Source organism: Bombina bombina, chromosome 5 (assembly GCF_027579735.1).
Source record: "Bombina bombina isolate aBomBom1 chromosome 5, aBomBom1.pri, whole genome shotgun sequence".
NCBI lineage: Eukaryota > Metazoa > Chordata > Amphibia > Anura > Bombinatoridae > Bombina > Bombina bombina.
Window position 1 is genome coordinate 171,129,150 of NC_069503.1, and position 21,648 is coordinate 171,150,797.

Below are 21,648 nucleotides of genomic sequence, written 5' to 3' on the forward strand. Positions count from 1 at the left end.
ATCTGCGGTCAGGTGAATAAGTCTGTAACATAGATAATTCGTTTCACAGGATTGACTCACCCAGAATACGAAGCTATTTTCAGTTGTGCTTCTCCGTGTACAAGTGTATTTGGTATTGGTATAAGCCATGTTAGACCCTTGCTAGACTACAGATTACCTTTCAGGTGAACAGTATCGCTCCTATGTATACTGTGATTTGCTTGGTTGTGCAGCGTATGCGGGGTCACGTGATGATTTGATCCAATCAGATGCACGGATTACCGGGTGGTCTGTGAATCAGCGTGTCAGCGGTGTCTGCAGATTCTGAGAGTCACAGTTAGCCAAGCTTGATATTAGAAAGTAGGGAACAATTTTACATTTCAGTATGGATTGTTTTCATGGAGTTCCAAAGGAAAACAACAGAGCGCTCTGTATGTTATTTTTGACTTGATAATAAACAATCACAGTGTTGCGGATCAACGCGTTTCAGCTGATATAGCCTTTTCAAGATGATTCATCTTGAAAAGGCTATATCAGCTGAAACGCGTTGATCCGCAACACTGTGATTGTTTATTATCAATGGCAAAAGCCTGCATTCTGTGCCGCTAACTTAGCCATTTGAAAAGCGGCATCTGTAATAAAAGAATTAGCTAGCTTGAGAGCCTTAATTCTATCCAAAATATCATCTAATGGGGTCTCAACCTTAAGAGAGACTCCTCTAGAGCCTCAAAACAGAAAGCTGCTGCAGTAGTTACTGGAACAATGCACGCTATAGGTTGTAGAAGAACAAACAATTTCTTTAGAAGACCCTCTAATTTTTTATCCATAGGATCTTTGAAAGCACAACTGTCCTCAATAGGAATAGTTGTACGCTTAGCCAGGGTAGAAATAGCTCCCTCCTCCTTAGGGACCGTCTGCCAGGAATCCCGAATGGTGTCAGATATGGGAAACATTTTCTTAAAAGTAGGAGGGGGAGAGAATGAAATGCCTGGTCTATCCCATTCCTTAGTAACAATGTCCGAAATCCTTCTAGGGACTGGAAAAACATTAGTTTAAGTAGGGACCTCTAGATATTTATCCATTTTACACAATTTCTCTGGTGGGATGACAATAGGGTCACAATCATCCAGAGTCGCTAAAACCTCCCGGAGTAACAAGCGGAGGTGTTCAAGCTTAAAACTTAAAGGCCGTCACATCTAAGGTCTGTTTGAGAAAACATCTTTCCTGAGTCTGAAAGCTCTCCCTCAGACAGCAATTCCCCCACCCCCAAATCAGAACACTGTGAGGGTACATCGGAGATGGCCAATAAAGCATCAGAGGACTCAGCATTTACTCTAATACCTGACCTACTGTGCTTATCCTGTAAACCTGGCAGTTTAGATAATACATCTGTAATGGTAGTGGACATAACTGCAGCCATATCTTGCAGGGTGAAAGAGCTAGACGTACTAGAAGTACTTGGCGTCAATTGTGAGGGCATTAAAGGTTGTGACACTTGGGGAGAGTTGGATGGCATAACCTGATTCTCTTCTGACTGAGAATCATCCTGAGACATACTTTTATCACCTAAAATATGTTCTTTGCAATGTAAGGCCCTTTCAGTACATGAGGGACACATTTTAAGTGGGGGTTCCACAATGGTTCTAAACACACAGAACATTGACTTTCCTCAATGCCAGACATGTTGAAACAGGCTAGTAATGCCCACAAACAGGCTTGAAAACACTTTATTTAATGAAAAAAAATAATCTGAAAAATGGTAGTGCGCCTTTAAGAGAAATTCAACTGCACAACTGAGGCGTGAAATTAGGCCCTGCCCATCGACATCTCACTGCCTAGTAAAAACCGCTGTAAAGCGGTCTAGAACCTAGCCATGTGGGTTTCCTTATACCCCACTATCATAGAAAGTCATGTGAACCCTCCAGTGCCATCAAGTCAAAAACGTTTGCACCAAAAAAAAAAAACACGTTAATTTGCTTCCCAAACATGCAATAGTTTTGTCAAACAAACATCATGATATCAGTGTCAACTATTTATTAGCCCATAACATACAGGTCCCAGTAATACCCTTCTTTATTCATATGTAGGATTACTGCTTACCCCTTCCCTTATGGGAATACTGTCAGCCAGTTCTGAAATAACACAGTCTCTCCAGAAAAAATTGACTGAACATACCTCAATGCTTGTAGCATGAAAAGCGTTCCTCACACTGAAGCTTCTCAAGTACTCCTCAGCCATTCTGTGGGAACTACTCTGGATCTTAGTGACAACTGCTAAGATTATCAGTCTCCAGGCAGAAATCTTCATCCATTTGCTGCCTGGGAAAAAATAGTACTCACCGGTACCATTTAAAAACAAAAAATTCTTGCTTTAAGAAAATAAAAAGTAACATTTTATCACCTCTTTCACTTTACCTTTTCCTATTACTTAGTGTAGGCAAAGAGAATGGCTGGGGGGGTGGAGTCAAGGGAGGAGCTATATAGACAGCTCTGCTGTGGTGCTCTTTGCCACTTCCTGTTAGCAGGAGGATAATATCCCACAAGGATGAATCCGTGGACTCGTATCTAGTAGTAGAAATAATGTTATATATATATATATATATATATATATATATATATATATATATATATATATATATATATATATATATATATATATATATATATATATATATATATATATATATATATATATATATATATATATATATATATATATATATATAAAAAGCCCTCTGCATGCCTTTTTGTGTGATGTGTTTTGTGCAGCTTTTAGTCTAACAGTTAACCAGAGCTCTGAAGTCATGCTAACCAGACGCGCGTTAAATGTGATTGCGCACAAGCAAACGTGTTTACTTTCAACTCTTAATACACACAGTATTTCTGCTATGCACAAATAGTCGCAAAATACCCATTATCGCTTACGTGCAACAGTTAGCACGCCACTCGTAATCTAGCCCTATATGAGTTTGTGATTGGCTGATGGCTGCCAAATTATTTAGAAAGCCGGGCAAATTAAATTAAATTTTCTAACTATCAGAAAGAAAAATCTACTGCACATTTAAAATTCATAGTAAGTGATATTACCTTGTTTGTTTCATTTTTATTATATACTTGTTGAGAACCGTGGTTCCTAAAATTCTAGTTCGCGCCCCTAACTTTTTGGATATTCCACATACACCCAACCCTATGTGAAATGGTAAAAAGCCAAAACTTATTACCTATAAGTGTTCCAGTTTATTCAGAAGCCCAAAATTTAACAAAAAAGGGGTCTGTTTTTTTTTTCTTTTTTAGGCGAGCATAGAACTCAAGAATATACATTAAAGAGACAGTTTTAAAAAAAAAAAATCTCAGTGTGCGTGTGGGAGGGTTAAAATTTATTTTGTCCCCATAGTACAGGAGTTGTTTAAAGGGACACTGAACCCACATTTTTTCTTTTGTGATTCAGATAAGAGCATGCAATTTTAAGCAACTTTCTAATTTACTCCTATTATCATTTTTTCTTTGTTCTCTTGCTATCTTTATTTGAAAAAGAAGGCATCTAAGCTTTTTTGGTTCAGACTCTGGACAGCACTTTATTGGTGGATGAATTTATCCACCAATCAGCAAGGACAACCCAGGTTGTTCACCAAAAATGGGCCGGCATCTAAACTTACATTTAAAAAAAAAATACCAAGAGAATGAAGAAAATTTGATAATAGGAGTAAATTAGAAAGTTGTTGCTCTATCTGAATAATGAAATAAAAAAATTTGGGTTTAGTGTCCCTTTAAGTGAACAACCTGTGCTGGTATCTAAACTAATAACCCCAGTGGCAGAACTTTTCTAAACTTTCTGCAATGAGATTTTTTTTTTTTTTTAGAAAATATTTCTGCATGTAATTTTCAAATAAAATTCAATTAAATTAGGCAGTTAAACTAAAGCACCAGCTCAAATGCAATGTGTTGATTAACTGGAGAGCAAAGCAACGTTTTTTTAAATGCCTCAAATAAATTTGTTTCCATTTCTCTTAATCTACCAGCATAAGGTAGAAAAGGTGCATTACTCATAAGAACATCTTACATTAAAAAATCACAGCTTTGCAGATCAGGAAAGGCTAGGGTTGAAAAAAATCCCTGAGAGCCAGTCAACAAACGCTCTGTAGCTTTGCAGTCCTGCTCCATATTTGACTGTTCTCTTCAAACAGCACTTTGCTCTGGAATCTGGATGCATGTGTTAAGAAAAACGTACACAGTATAGCCAGAGAAAAGCTTTGTTTGATGAGAACAGTCTAATGTGGAGCAGTGCTGCAAAGTGAAAGTGCTAAGAGTTCATGCATGTGTCAATCTTTCTGCAGACATGCTGCATTTTCTGCAATGACATCTCAGATCACTGCATGTTCTGCCTTGGGGCTAACAACCTAATCACAAACAACAACAACTTAATATGCATCATAGAAAAATATACAGAAACATTTCAAGTATCAAGTACCTGTACCGGGTATTGAACCACCAACTTTCAGAATACAAGACACAGTATCACTTAACAAACCCAACCTGCAGTAACACTAATCAAAATGTATCTTTTTGATGTGCAATTAAAAAATTCCTTATGAATTATAGACACGTCTGGCTCCAACAGCCATTATATAAATATATTTTTTTCCTCCGGACAAATATATTTAGGCTCACAGCACAGCTATACAATGCTTACAAAGTACACAAGTTATTTAATAAAAATAGAACTGTCTGTGCTAGTAACTGAACCAACAACCTTCAGCATACAAGACAACCTAACCTTCCTCATAAAAGCATCACATAGCAAAACATATTTTAAAAAAGTCATTGTCTGAAATATTCTGATCTGGTCTCTATTATTTTTCTCCACCAGGTAAGAACCTATTTTGGGCTAAATTTCCACAACACATATTTGTAGCCACCAATCCACAGCTAGCTCCCAGTAATGCATTGTTGCTCCTGTGTCTATCTAGGTATGCTCTCCAATAAAGCTTCCAAGCTAACAATGCAAACTTGATAATATAAGTAAATTAGAAAGTTATTTAAAACAATGCATGTTCCATCTGAATTATTTAAGTTTAATTTTGACTTTACTGCCCCATTCATTTTAATATACAGTTCACGCTAGCAAAAGGATGAAAACAATTTTCAGAGATCAAATCTCTAAGGGAAATCAGTGTAAAAACATTCTATCAGTAAAATGAAACAACTGCAAGTAAGCAAAATAATTTATTTTTTCATGAACAAGAGCTAAGACAGGGGAATAATAATAGGATGAAAGTAGCGTTTACAAATATTTCTTGTATTTACTCATATGGATGACTCCTACAATGTATTTATCCAGCATCATTTCCAAATATAAAATGAAACAATACACTTTATAATACGATCACACAAAAGTCAAACTTTTTCTAAAAGAGGGTATTTAAAAAGGCATTCATTTTTTCTGAAATAACATACTCCTGTGATTATGGAGATCACTTTTACACTAATAAAGCAATGTGAAAACCAAAGAGCAGTTGATCTCTAGGGATCTGTTCACAAACATAATGAAATAGTTTTTAGCTTTGTGCTGTAAAACTATAATTGACCACAGGTGTTTTTGGCAGAGATATTAACCATTTTTCTCTCATTGCAATTGGCCCATGTATTGAGTCAGCCTGTGCTTTGGTCGTGATCATAATTTCTGCTGTCTGTGTACGACATCCTACTGTATCCTAATCTACCTTTGGATCAGAAGTCTATTCAAATGCACATGTATGACCCTGATGCTCTGGCTTAACGTTATAACTGCTTTACCATTACTTACTCAATACCTGTATATGACCCTGCTACTTTTCTGTACTGTGTTTATTTTTTCTTTAACTGCTACAATTCAATCTCTTCCTGCTTTAACACTAGCGTCTTATCCTGATTTTGTTCCAAGACAGTGCTCTTAGCTATTGGACTGAGCTAATGTAATAAAAATTTTTCCTATGAACAATGCTTTGCCAGTTAGTATCCAGTCTACAGCCGAAACCTCTTCCATTGCATGCCGTATTCACTGCTACAGATACTTTTCTCCTTGCATCTAACCAATAGTTCCAATACAATCATTGGAAAACTTCATATTTAACCATAGCACCACTAATGTGAATGACAATCAACAAGCAATTTTTAAACAATATTAGTAGACTTCCACCGAAAGAAATAAAACGATCCATCATACCAATAAACCTTGCTACCTAACAAAGGGAAAGAAAATTACTGTAAACCCAGTGATTGTCTGGATTGCTAAACGCATGAGAGAAGTAAAAATTGAGACAAAAAGGTTGTGTATATATATATATATATATATATATATATATATATATATATATATATATATATATATATACACACATACATACATATACACTTTTTTACCTAAAGGACCATGAAACTATAGTAAGTCACTCTTTCCAAAGATGGTGCCAGAGATGAAATAATAAAATGCTCATTCCCTAACACAGGCACTCTTTCACAAGAAAAAAAGTGGCAAAGCTAGACAAATGAGGTACAATACTAGTTTCACATCTGAAGCTACAAAACTATGTTCTGGCTGCAAATTTTTCAAATAAAGTAAATTTACACTGACCACTAAAAAGTGCACCCCCAACCACCTGCATCAGTCTAGACTTAACATGATTTTCCAACATAACCACCCTTCTTCTACCTTATTTTATTTTCTTGCCCATTTTCACCACCTGTATCACCCATACCTCAGAACAGCAATCTTGTCAGACATTGATCTACACCACGTACTACATAACTCCCTAGCCTTTACGTGCAGCCTGACTTAAACTTACCCACTACACGTGCTTTCACAATTCTTTGCCACCTTCAGGTGTCTGATAAGTGACCAACCCAATGTACTGTAACATAGGGACCTGCACCAAGCTGGTCTTTTTATCCCCAACTTGCTCTGTACCCCAGAATCATGTTCTACAAACCTTACTACATCAGTCTGATCTCATCATTGCCAATCTATTCTGTCAATACCTAAAGTCTCTTCTCCCTTCCTGACCACCTGCACTACCCTGGCCTCAGCATACCAGTAACTTTGCCTTTTAGCGGACACAGGTCTAGTGACCTGCTATAACACATCACGGAGCACAGCTCAGACTGAGGCGTGGGTACAGATGCATGTCCTCACGGCACTGCCACCTGCCGCAAACCAGCCTCACCTGAACTTTCCTCCGCCCGGCCGTGTTCTGCCTGTGATGCGTAGCCATCTTGCATGTTGACACTCTGTTGTCATATCCGGTTGACCGTGAAACCTTTACAGAAAGCCCAAATTCAGGGTACTTCCGCCCTCAGTAGCAGCTCGCGCGGTTGTTTCTGGGTGAGCCCGCTCTTCTTGTCAAATATAGCTTCTTGCCTTCCTCAGTGTGTGTGTGTACTAGTAGTTTGTAGTTTTCTGTGTCATATGTCACGCTATTAAACACAGTGTGCGGTCATAGACTATTATGCTTTTTTTAACCTAATTATATATATATAGATAACAGTTTGAGATTATTCACCGTTATTGGGTGAAATCAGTGTAACTTCCCCTGATTCTGAATGCAAATGTACTGTGTCTTACATTAGGATTCTATGTAATAATATTTTTTCTATAAAGGAAGATAAAAGGGACAAGAAAACAAAAAAAAATATTTAATGGAAGAGCAAATAACTTTAAACAACTTTCCAGTTTACTTATATATAGGCTTACCATAATTTTTAGAGGTGAAACTGGGACCAGCTGGTGCGGTGCCAGTGGGGGTTGTGGTCAGGGGCATGGTCAAGGGGGCGTGGCGATTTCAGGTCCTTTTAAACTAGTAGCTTTTATGTGTGTAATGTTTCGTGGATACTCTACCCTTCCTCAGTCTGACAACAAGTGCATCATACAGTTTAAATAGACCATAAAATCACCCCCTAGTAAAAAAGGCACCATTACGTTGTCATGGCAACCCATACACAACATGAGCAAATAAATCATTCAGCTAAAGTTCAGATTCTAAATAATGCCAAACATCAAGCATAATGATCAATTTAATAAAATAGTGAAAAGCATATACATCACACAATTTAACATCTGCAGTGTTTTATGTGTCTAATTAAGGAACAGAGCCAAATACTGATAAGGCATAAATACAACATTGCATGAAATAAGTAAAAAAGAAACACGTAAGTACCTGCTAAAGCTGTTTAAGAGGCTACGCTATACCATAATGCAGGAAGATTACAGCCAAAACGCTAGCATGAAGTAAAGCAAGATCCACGCCAAAAATCCTGCCTGTCTACACTTCTTGGTCATACCCACATGATTCCCCTAAACCCCTAAACGTATATCATCGGTGATGTCACCAGGGGTCAGGGGGGGGGTGTTAAATTCTTAGAAAAATAAACCAAGTAGTACTACAAAATTAAAAAACCCTATGCTGCTCACTCAGCCTGTATTACTAAATGTAAACTTTGAAGGACACGAACGTTGAGCTAAGCAGGGCTGTATGTAACAAAGTACCAGCATCTAATTATGCTGGAAAGACACAGTCGAGTCATTTTGAATAAAGTGTCCCGTTTTTAGAAGGTCTGAAACCCGGACACATGATTTGAAACCCGGAGGTGGCAACCCTACCGGGACAGAATGAACAACCGGGTGGGACACTGGGACAGCGCCTCCAAACCGGGACAATCCCAGTAAAAGTGGGACTTCTGGTAAGGCTACTTATATAGTATTGAGTATAGCTGTAAAAAGCTGACTAGAAAATATCACCTGAACATCTCTATGTTGGGTCGTCTTTATCACAGGGCAAAAGGGGCAGCTGCCCAGGGCCCAGTCTTTGTTGTGGGACCCAAGAGTCCAAAAAAAAAAATATATTATTTTTTTTTGGTTCATGCCAGACTGCTGATGTCAGCCCTAATACTGTCACAGTCAAAAGCTCTCTGATTATATTTATTTGTGAGAAACTGTGCCAGACCGTGCTGGGATCATGTGACATGCCAAGCTAGTGCCATGTGCTGTTTTAGGTGTGCACTGTGCAGCACTGAATGCTATGCCCTAACTTGGCATCCAACCAATCATACTGTATAAGCAAAGGTCCTACTGGGGTTACCACTGTAACCAGGTAACTGCTCTGGTGGTGGGGATTGTTCAGGGTAGGGCATACTGTAGGCGCATGCAGCATAAAGCTGGAGCAGCAGGCACGTGAGGACTTGAACATCTGTGCAGCTGCAGACACTGCTCTCTTCCGTCTTGAGGCACACATACATTGTATTTTTAACATTGGATTATATAGAGTGTGTACATAAATTTGTATGTGCTCTGTAGTGTGTGTGTGTATATGGGTTAGGGGAGTTTGTTATGTTAGGCATTCCCTTGGTATTCATGAAAGTGGTAATTTTGCTGTACAGTGGCTGTCTAAACAATAAATATGTAGTGAATATCCCAAAACTGGTTAGATGCTTTTAAGGGGGCCCAAAATTCTTGCACCGGGGCCCTGTAGACATTAGGTCCGACACTGATTTTTACTGTGCAAATTAAAAACAATTAATTAATTAGTAAATATTTTAAATTAATCAGCAGTGGAGGAATTTATATATTTATTACTTATTAGTACTGCTTAGGTCAAGTTTCACATATTGCAATTTATTTCATATTTTTTTGAAAATGATTAGCTCAACAGTGGATGATCCACTGCTGGGCTAATCATTTAAAAAAAAAATATATATAAAATAAATTAATTTAGTTGTTTTTTTGGGGTGTTGGGGGTGGAGAGCGAAATTGCATGGGCGGGGGGGTGGCAGGGGAATGTTTGCCCAGGGCCCAGTCAATATTAAAGACGGCCCTGTGTTAAAGAAAGATATTTTCCTCAAAAGTTTTTCAGTAGCCACATCCCATTGTAAAGGACTTCTAAGCAGCTGAGTATAACTTTTTACACAGAACTTACTCTGCTGAGCTGAGGAAATTGTGAGGTAAAATATCTTCCTTTTTTACATAGAGAAGCTCAGGTGATATTTTCCTGTCAGCTTTTTACAGTTAGACTGCATCAAGTGATTTAGCTTATGAGTATTATGTCCATTTAAATAAAATATAACATGGTTAAATAAAATATTACATGGTTACATAATTTGGGATGCTAAACTCCACACTTAACCTAATTTGTATTATTCCCTTGGAATGCTTTGTTAAAGGATCAGCAATGCACTACTGGGAGCTAGCTGGACATATTGGATGAGCCAGTGACAAGAGGCTTCACAGGCTTGCTACTTTGGCCATGTTTTCCTGGACAGTTATGGGTTACACACGTTGCAGGGAGGAACATGAATAGTGCCGTCTAGGGACACAATGCTTTTTTCTCCCTGCACACCATATAGGAAGAGTAACATATCAACAATCCAATTAAACATGGCTGAGGTGGCAACCCTAGGGGCATGTGCAGCAACCAATCAGTAGCTAGCTCCCAGTAGTGTTTTGCTGCTCCTGACCCTACATAGGTATGCTTTTTAACAATGAATACAGAGAGTGAAGCAAATCAAAGGAAGTAAATTGGAAAGTTGTTTAAGATTGCATTCTCTGCCTGTATTATAAAAGTTTACTTTTGACTTTACTGTTCCTTTAACAAATGTATTAAAATTCTGCTAACATGGGGGGCAAAGCTGGCTCTCAAAAGAGATGGCTGCACGTTAGGTGAGCTCCATAGCTCCAGCCCGAGAGGTAGCCAGTTCTATGCCCACAACTGCATCGGATTGTACAGGCCAGGTTATCAGGGACATGTGAACGCCTGTGGGATCGGCTGTTGCAGCAGTAGATGTGGAGAGAGTATTGAGCAATCGTCTCGGGAGGAGAAGTGCATCCCAGCTGACTGCCAGGAAGGTGGGACCGGTGTTAGTTTCGTGAACGGAGCTCAAAACCAGGACAGAGAGGAGGATCCAAGCCCCCAAAATAGCTATCCGGCATTTTAGGTCAGCGGCAACCTCTCCACATTGGGTTTACATGCGATATAGTGACGACATTCTGTGGATAAAGCTCTGTAATGAAGAGAAGTCCACGCTTGCGACTGCCATCTTGCTAACACGTATGCATGCAGAAAAATATAATAGAAGTTGCTTTTAAAGAGATTATTAATCCTCATATCTTATTTTATAGTGCGGCACACATATAAGCCTAACCACCAGGAGACTAACCCATAAATTATGTAGAATATTACTTACTAAAATTCTCATTAATGTAAAGCTAGCTCTGGTTATTTTTTAGTGAACCCTATCTTACAACCCTGCCATTTTATTCTTATGCATCATAATATCTGTTACTTCTATTGCTAGTTTTTTTAGTGAATACCACACTGTGATGAATGTTATTGTAGTCATCATATATTACTTAGGTGGTTCACTGCACATAGGGTTGCCACCTCAGCCATGTTTTCCTGGACACTTATGAGCTACACATGCTGCAGGGTGTGCAGGGAGGAACATGTATTGTGTTTCTGGACAGCACTATTCATATTCCTCCCTGCACACCCTGCAGCATGTTTAACTTATAAGTGTTCTGTATTTTAAGGGACGGATGGCAACCCTAACTGCACAGAAGCTGTATTTGGAATTATTATGAAAGAAACAACCTTCCTCTTATGAGTACTGCTACACCTCAGCAGATTCTTAACACTTTCAAAGCGAAGTTTCACTCTTAGTAATAACTAGTGCTCTTTATAACTATACATACAGTAAGAGTATACACCACCTGATACAGTTAACATAATCTATTCTCCTAATCCACATCTAGTATACTCCCAAATTCTACACACTTTTGACGAAGAAGCAAATTATTTTATACTCTGAGACTGGAAGCTCTTTGTTTAAAAATGTCCTCAAGGGGGCGGAGCTAACAGCTGTGCAGAGCAGACGTTTTAATGCGGAGCTCCTCACTTTTGTTACTGTTTTTTCTCAAATTATGACCCTTTTGCTATTAAAAACCTCTTCTATACTGCTGAGGGAATTTTACTGCCCCAATAGCTGGGTTCGTCTGGGCCCTATCAACGCTTCACTACCCTGTGGAGCAATCTACTCTCCTGACAGCGCATCAGCGCCAAACCTCACAAGTTCCCTATACCTACTCTCGTCGCCTTCATCTGCTCTTCAATCCGGAGGGTCGGGGCTCCACTCCGGATCAGCAGTGGACATTCCAACGAGTGGCGGCGAGAGAAGAGGACACAGCTTGATGCAGAGGGGAGACTAGCTGCTAGCTAACCTGAGCCCACGTGGAGTCAAAGTGCACATCGCCTACAGCAGGCTGGGGGTCTGAGAAAGTGACCTAGGTTGGAGCAGAGGTCTAAGGGAATTGCCGCTAACAGAACCTACCTGCTGTGGGGATATCTGTCACGTTCTGCACTAGTGAGGATCGCAGAGGACAGAGAGAAGTGGAGTGGCGCGAGTGGCCGCCATCTTGGTCTTGCGGCCCGCAACGGAATACCGGGACATAGGCTGAGCATACAGGGAGTGCAGAATTATTAGGCAAGTTGTATTTTTGAGGATTAATTTTATTATTGAACAACAACCATGTTCTCAATGAACCCAAAAAACTAATTAATATCAAAGCTGAATATTTTTGGAAGTAGTTTTTAGTTTGTTTTTAGTTTTAGCTATTTTAGGGGGATATCTGTGTGTGCAGGTGACTATTACTGTGCATAATTATTAGGCAACTTAACAAAAAACAAATATATACCCATTTCAATTATTTATTTTTACCAGTGAAACCAATATAACATCTCAACATTCACAAATATACATTTCTGACATTCAAAAACAAAACAAAAACAAATCAGTGACCAATATAGCCACCTTTCTTTGCAAGGACACTCAAAAGCCTGCCATCCATGGATTCTGTCAGTGTTTTGATCTGTTCACCATCAACATTGCGTGCAGCAGCAACCACAGCCTCCCAGACACTGTTCAGAGAGGTGTACTGTTTTCCCTCCTTGTAAATCTCACATTTGATGATGGACCACAGGTTCTCAATGGGGTTCAGATCAGGTGAACAAGGAGGCCATGTCATTAGATTTTCTTCTTTTATACCCTTTCTTGCAAGCCACGCTGTGGAGTACTTGGACGCGTGTGATGGAGCATTGTCCTGCATGAAAATCATGTTTTTCTTGAAGGATGCAGACTTCTTCCTGTACCACTGCTTGAAGAAGGTTTCTTCCAGAAACTGGCAGTAGGACTGGGAGTTGAGCTTGACTCCATCCTCAACCCGAAAAGGCCCCACAAGCTCATCTTTGATGATACCAGCCCAAACCAGTACTCCACCTCCACCTTGCTTGCGTCTGAGTCAGACTGGAGCTCTCTGCCCTTTACCAATCCAGCCACGGGCCCATCCATCTGGCCCATCAAGACTCACTCTCATTTCATCAGTCCATAAAACCTTAGAAAAATCAGTCTTGAGATATTTCTTGGCCCAGTCTTGACGTTTCAGCTTGTGTGTCTTGTTCAGTGGTGGTCGTCTTTCAGCCTTTCTTACCTTGGCCATGTCTCTGAGTATTGCACACCTTGTGCTTTTGGGCACTCCAGTGATGTTGCAGCTCTGAAATATGGCCAAACTGGTGGCAAGTGGCATCTTGGCAGCTGCATGCTTGACTTTTCTCAGTTCATGGGCAGTTATTTTGCGCCTTGGTTTTTCCACACGCTTCTTGCGACCCTGTTGACTATTTTGAATGAAACGCTTGATTGTTCGATGATCACGCTTCAGAAGCTTTGCAATTTTAAGAGTGCTGCATCCCTCTGCAAGATATCTCACTATTTTTGACTTTTCTGAGCCTGTCAAGTCCTTCTTTTGACCCATTTTGCCAAAGGAAAGGAAGTTGCCTAATAATTATGCACACCTGATATAGGGTGTTGATGTCATTAGACCACACCCCTTCTCATTACAGAGATGCACATCACCTAATATGCTTAATTGGTAGTAGGCTTTCGAGCCTATACAGCTTGGAGTAAGACAACATGCATAAAGAGGATGATGTGGTCAAAATACTCATTTGCCTAATAATTCTGCACTCCCTGTACTATTGCAGCTTACGGTGAGCGGTTGTCTGAGCTTGGCTCCTTCTGTGTTCCGGTGTCTGGCTTGTGAGCATACCTTGGGGAGGCACCGCTGGAACAGCTGCCATACGTGGAGCACCGGTGTTAAGCCATTTTCTGGGTGAGACCTACGCTTGTTGAGTAAAACTCATAGTAGGAGGTACTGTTCAGCCCACTTCTCTCCTCACTCCTAAGGTTACCAGCTACACATATATCACCTGCTTCTTACACCAAAGGGGATCAGCCTTAACAGCATAGGTGGCCTATATTAGTTAGTGAGGCATTACAATACCAGTCGCCACGCAGACACCTTTTTTAGGCCCCATATCTCTGTGCCTCACACTAAGTACCTAGGAGGTCTCTATAATTACAGTTCAAAGGGTTAAGGGCACATGGTAGCCTGGACTGACAACTGAACATACCTTGCCCAGCTCACCCTCTATCCCTGCATAGGGGTCTTGCAACGTCCCAATATTTACTTGTAGCACACTATACCACCACTAAGACCTAACCCAATAAAGTTTGGAAAAATAAAGAAAAAAAAATAAAATAAATAAAAACCATCTGGTGAGGGAGTCAACCAGAACCTTAGTGAACTTTATTCAGCCTATGAACTGGTTATTGCACCTTGGCATTTTGAGGAGACAAACTTATTATAGGACCGGCGGGTCTTCCTGATCATACACAAGAGCATTGCTAGGTTTGGGCCCACACAGATTGAGCCCCTGGGACCTGGTTTTTATTTTACAGGTGATACACCCTTTCCACCATTCCCCCTGGTTACACTGTGGCTCTAATTGCTCTGGACATTGTAAGGGGCTCATTAGTGAACTTTATATTTCTTTGGGCTGCTGCATCAGCTATTGTATCTCTGTGGTCCTCACTCAGAGTGTAGTGTCATATTTGTGCCTTTATTTAACCTGTTTATATTTTTGCAGCAAGTTGGGATGTCTTGGAGTCGCCCACTCACAGTGTAGTGTATTTTTTCTGTGCTGTCTAAATTTTCGCTATCATACTGCCTAACCCTTTTTCAGTTGCCTCCTTACCCCTACATCCTTTACCCAGGGCTCTGGAGTTATAATTATATTTCTAATACATTACACTTGGGGTTTTCCCCCTCCCTAGGAGTCTGAGGCTGTTATCTGATCTTTAGCTTTTTATCGATTTGCCCCTTACACACAGCCTATTCTCCCGCATTTGCATTATAATATTCCATACACTACATAGATGTGATTTTTGCACCCCACCGTCACTTGAACTTGACACTCCATTAGCGGGCTTCCCAACTTATCTTAAACTTTCTCCCACCCCGGGCTGCAAGTATAGGAAGGGGATTTGCCTACAGCTAAGCCCTTTACTGATATTAATCAGATACAGGGGTGTAGTAAAACGTGCACACTGGGGACAATCTGGGCCCTCTTCAGGCCTCAATTCAATATTTTATTATTTAATTGTCAAAATTGCCTTACAGGTTGCATGTCACACATTCTCTTTACCCTGAGTATTTACTGAAAGTTTAAATTGTGTGTTAATTCTGTAGAAGATCCCCTTGAGACTCTCCCTTTCCGGCTCACTTGCGTGGGCTGGTCACTTCCTCCTACCTTTTCCCCTTCCTTTGGGTCGTATCCCCATTTCCCTGAGTTTAGAGGGGGCATATTGAAGCTTGCTGAGTGGCTCTCTTACCGTGCCTGGAGATATTTGGTGACCTGAGGGTTGGTCAGTACTATCTATTCAGCGAGATATTAGCCCACTCACCAAGACCAGCTGTATGGTCTCAGAGTTATCTGCATGATTAACTGTTATCTATATTTCTTTTTAATACATGTGAAGGTGTCTTACTAGCATTACTCCGTAGACTTGCCTGCAGTGTCTACTTGGCCCTTCCCTCCACCTGCTTTGGCACTTTCAGACAGACGTTAAGTTCTGAAGGGTGCGTCTTAACCCAATGAGTGCCGCCATGGGGAGATAGGGGTCGAGAGAGACCACCCAGCCCTGCTCCGAACACTAATGTACGTATACATGTGAACCTTGCTTCTTTCTTTTTTGTCGACCAGAGGGGTTTCAGAGCCTTATTCATAGCCTCTAACAATTGATTAGCTGTTCAGCATAATTCATCCACTTTCCATATGAGAATGCCTCATACTTCCAGAAGACACCCGAAAACCCCTGGATCTGTTTAAAAAACAGTCCTTGACCACTTTGCACAACCTTCCAAGGAGCATTAAGGAGAATCCAATGATGGTCAGAGTGACTCTGAGTCAATAGGTGATGGTTCTCAGCCTGATAATATATCATCTTCCCAGTCCCAACATTTTATCATGGAAGCCACGCTCAAGAAAATGTTTGCAAGCCAAACCCATTCCATAACAAAGGAAATTCAGCAAAGCCACGCCAAACTTCATAAGGACATCTCAGAAATAGGAGAAAGAGTAGACTCCTTGGAAAGGAAACAGGATGATATAGCCACGGACCAGACAAACCTCCTGGCATATTCGGAATCCCTAGCCGAACAGATAAACCAGCTAGAGTTCAAGCTTGCTGATGTGGAAGACCGGGCCCGCAGAAATAATGTCAGGTTCAGAGGGATTCCGGAGGAAGTTCAACCTGCTAATCTACAGAACTACCTGAAGGATCTCTTCAAAGACCTCCTTGGCTCTACGGAAGGTATGACCACCACCATGGAAAGGGCTCATAGAGCCTTGCGTCCAAGAACAGTATCGCAAGAGAAACCGAGAGACGTCATTGTCTGTTTCCATAGCTTTTTATACAAGGATAGACTTATGCAGGCTGCCTTTCGCAAACCCCAAGTATCAGAAAAGTTTAAGGATATCCAATTACTGCCTGACCTCTCAGCGCATACCCTGCAACACAGAAGGTATTTCCAACCAGTTACACTAATTCTTCGTAGGGCAGGTATCAAATACAGGTGGGGCTACCCAACCAAATTGATAATAACAAAACATATACAGTGTCCTCTCTACCTCAGGGGACCACCCTTCTCGCACAATGGGGACTCTCGACTGACGATACGAGAGAGCCCCCTCTTCACATTCGAAATTGAGGGTCACCGCTCCTGAATGGTCTGCCAAAGACCAAAGACCCAAAAGGATGAAAACCCAGCAGTTTCAAGATCCTCCTCGACCACATACTTCATCTCCCTGAATTCAAATCTAATATTGAAAGCTTTGTTTTCCTCCTGTTTCCTCAAGACACTCTAACTGAAGTTTAGGAGGTTGGCATTGAGACATCAGGGTCACCTGGAATACTGGTCACCTGAACAACATTCTAACCCACATGCTAAATCATGCTGATAGGGCTCATTTTTTTTTCTAACACTGTTTGATGTAATGCCTTATATGTTTAGGAGCAGGGTTGGTACATCACGAAATATGTTATCTGTCCATCTTGACAGATAAGATTTGATGTTTCTGTTTAAGGTAATTGTTTACATACTGTTGTTGAAAAGTTTGTTGATGCCTCATAAGAGGCCCCACTGGTTGACTAACTTTAATAATTCATGACTTGATTAGATCACTTTGTTCACAGAGCAGGGCTGGAATTTCCGGCTCCCACACACTCAGTTCTACTCTTAGCACCCCCCCCCCCATAAAGGGTAGCCCACGCCAGGGTTCCACCCAAGTGGACTATTTCCACCTCATATTGTCGATACATTACTTTGACTTAAAGGGACAGTCTAGTCAAAATTAAACTTTCATGATTCAGATAGGGCATGCAATTTTAAACAACTTTCCAATTTACTTCTATTATCTAATTTGCTCAGTTCTTTAGATATCCTTAGTTGAAGAAATAGCAATGCACATGTGTGAGCCAATCACACAAGGCCTCTATGTGCAGCAACCAATCAGTAGCTACTGAGCATATCTAGCAAGTAATATCAAGAGAATGAATCAAATTAGATAATAGAAGTAAATTAGAAAGTTGTTTAAAATGACATGCTCTTTCTAAATCATGAAAGAAAAAAATTGGGTTTCATGTCCCTTTAAGCGCTTGACTGACTTTCTTTCCTATTCCCTTTCCACTTCCCTTCTTCCCCTATCTGAGACCAGTACTTGATAGGACATCAATTTACACCTCCCTTCTCCCCCCCCCATTCTACTTTCATTCCACGAAAAGACCTAGAAAATGAACCACCTTAGAATCCTCACGCATAATTCCAGAGGCTTTAACTCCCCCTTTAAACGTAGCCTACTTACCCGTACACTCAAGTTTCATAACCCCGATCTTGTATTCTTACAAGAAACCCATTGGAAGCTAGACACTCCTCACAGATTCTACTTACGCTATTATACGACCATAGAGTACTCCACATTTACAAAGAAAGCCAGAGGAACAGCAGTAATGATACATAAGAGGATAGCTTTTTAACAAATACTGGTAATAAAAGACCCCCAAGCTAGGTATACAATCTTAGTTTGCAAGTTGGATCATGTCCTACACACCCTAGTCTCAATATATTTACCCAACTCCCACCAACCTGCGTATCTTTGGAAAATTTTACGGATAGTAGACCAATACAGACAAGGTAGGGTTCTTTTGGCAGGGGATTTTAATAAGATCTGGGACACTAAAATGGATCGTAAGACTCTGATCCTGAATAAAGTAAACCCCCAACTGAGCCTTCTTTCCATACGGTTCAAGACTATTATGTCAGAATTTGGTTATTTTTATATATGGAGGTCGCTGCATGCGATAGACAGGGATTATACCCATTATTCCCACGCGCACAAAACCTATTCTAGGTTAGACCACATATTCTGTTTGGCAGAGACACTAGACTCAGTATCTCATGCTAGCATATCCCTCTGCTCATGGTCAGACCATGATCCAGTTCTTGCTGACTTACGGCCTAATGACCACCACTTGAATAAAGGCAAGTGGTCTTTACCTCGCAACATTCTATCAGATATTCCCTTTAAGGAAGAATTACGCAGAGATATAATTGAACTCATTCAACATAACGACAATAGACAAACCACAGACGACACCCTCTGGGGGGCTATTAAAGCTGTAATTAGGGGATACATTATTCGTAAGCAAACCCGCCTTAAAAAAACTAGCAGGACTCACCCTTGCCCAGGCCCACAGTAAACTTAGATTGTTGGAAACCGCTAATCGGGCCAACATCTCAGATGACATGCTAGCACAGATTTCTGCCGTTCAGGCACACATTAACCAATTAGAATTGCGTCGCACCCAGGAAAATCTCACAAAACTCAAACAGTTATTTTACCATAAAGCCAGCAGAGCAGACACGATGTTAGCCAACAAATTGTGTCATCGGAATAATACATCCCGAATCCATCAAATCCAATACAATAACAAGACGATCAGACCCTCATTGATTGAAAAGAATGAAAATAAATTTCCTGCCCCCACACAACACATTAGACATTTTCTTAGCTCTCTAAAACTTCCGACACTTACGCCAGAACAACAAGACTCATTGACTAGCCCATTCACTCTGCTTGAACTTAAACAAGTAATCAAGCATTTGAAACCCTTTAAGGCCCCGGGCCGGATGGATTCCCTGCACAATTTTATAAGACTTACTGCCAAGAACTGATGCCGTTGCTTCAAAGGTTTTTTGGTTTAGCAAGACAGGAAGGAAACTTTAGACAAGAATTTTTGGAAGCTAGCATTGTCATGATCCCCAAGCCAAACAAAGACCCCTCATTGTGCCCCAACTACAGGCCCATTTCATTGATTAATGTAGACATCAAAATATACTCAAAATTGTTGGCCAATCGTATTTGTAAACTTTTACCCAGCTTAATCAGTTCAGACCAGGTGGGATTCATATACAATCGGGAGGGCCCAGATAACACAAGGCATCTTATTAATGTTGTATGTGAGTCGACGAGAATGAATAAGCCTTTCTCGGTCATCTCTTTGGATGCCGAGAAGGCCTTCAATCGGGTCAGATGGGCTTATCTTTGGGAAACGCTGAGAGCCTTCAAATTTCCCTCTGACACGTGTCTTGCGGTTCAAGCCTTATATTCCAGGCCGATGGCTGTGGTCAGGGGCTTGGGATTCCAATCCGCTCCATTCTCAATTTCTAATGGTATGAGGCAGGGATGCCCACTCTCCCCATTATTGTTTGCCCTAGCTATCGAGCCTCTAGCAGAAAAAATATGCTTTGATTAGGTTCTGGAGGGAATTACGTTATCCGGATCTAAACATAACATTGCGCTATTCGCAGATGATGTCACTCTGTTTTCTGCAGACCCGGCCCGTACAATCCCTAGACTCATGGAGACCTTGGAAGCCTTTGGCGCCCTCTCCTTCTACAAACTTAATGTTCCCAAAACAGAGATATATTGGTGAGGATATAACCCAAAAATTTAATCCTTGATCTGCAAAATAAATTCAGCTTCAAATGGTCAAACACACAGGTCACTCACCTCGGAGTAAAGATCTCTAACAGTTTAGGGCAGATGGTCAAAGATAACTACCTCCCTTTATTGGCAGACCTACGTACAGTACTCTTAAAAATGAATGGGACCATAAGTCTATATCTTGGATGGGCCGCATAGCTTCTCTCAAAATGTCTTTCCTTCCTAGGCTTACTTACCTTTTTAGGTGTCTCCCAATCAGAATACCTGCTCACCTCTTGCTACAATTTCAAAGCGAGTGTACAAAGTTTATGTGGCAAGGAAAGACACCCAGAGTTGCTCATAGAACCCTATAATTTCCTATCCACCTTGGAGGGTTGGCCTCCCCATCCATCGTCAAATACTATGAGGGGGCTATGCTTACGCATATATCCCAATGGGGTGTACTTCAAGCACAAGATAGATGGAGGGATATCGAACAAGCTTAGTTACCATCTAACATTTTCCTTAAAGATCTAGTCTGGACCCCAGCTCATAGTCGCAGAACTTTAGGCATATCCAACCCTGTAATACTTGAATGCCTATCTGTCTGGGATAAGATTCGACACCGTAGGTTGATTGCGCCTCACCCCTCCCCGGTAACATCTGTCCCGGGCCTCCTCACGGGCCTAGCGGAAACACACCCTAATACGTGGGCTCGAATAGGAGTTAACAAGTTTCAGACTTTTGGTCAGGGTCCAGCCGAGATGGCTATATCTCATTAGATACTTATCTGAATTACTGTGAAGGTAGATTTATTCCCTTATACATACATAAAATCCGATTAATATACACAATAATATTAACCTTTTGATATCAGTGAATGTGAATTAATTCCCCCATATACAGTATAACATCGAAACTTACACGTATAATAACTTTATTTGTTATAATCAATTATTCTAGATGTGTATCTTCATAGGTCTTGATATGTGTACAGGTCACTCCCATCAATACAATCCGGTGGAACGTATACTTTGAAATTATAGAACTGTCAGTGCCGCTTAGACATACATTTGCTTACGGCGATATCGGACACTATCTCCGCCCCCTTTGATCGTCATTAGCCCATAGGTCATGTAGGAGACGGATCCCCAATGAAGTGAAGACTATGACGATTGACTAGTTCTATGGGGTGTGTGAGAATCCACACCCCTGATTGGCTCAACAATCCTTTTTTAAGCAGTCGGGTTAGCCTTTGAAAAAGCCAGTGT

At 40.7% G+C, this 21,648-nt stretch overlaps 1 protein-coding gene across 1 annotated transcript in view; it reads right to left on the reverse strand.

The window, feature by feature from the left end:
• The window catches only part of WDR48 (WD repeat domain 48), a 128,021-nt gene extending 120,734 nt beyond the window's left edge, over positions 1-7,287 (reverse strand). Inside the window, exon 1 of the mRNA XM_053715666.1 lies at positions 7,178-7,287. Within this exon, the coding sequence (XP_053571641.1) occupies positions 7,178-7,225 (48 nt within the window). The 5' untranslated portion in view covers positions 7,226-7,287. The remainder of the gene's footprint in view (positions 1-7,177) is intronic.
• Positions 7,288-21,648: the final 14,361 nt, after the last annotated feature.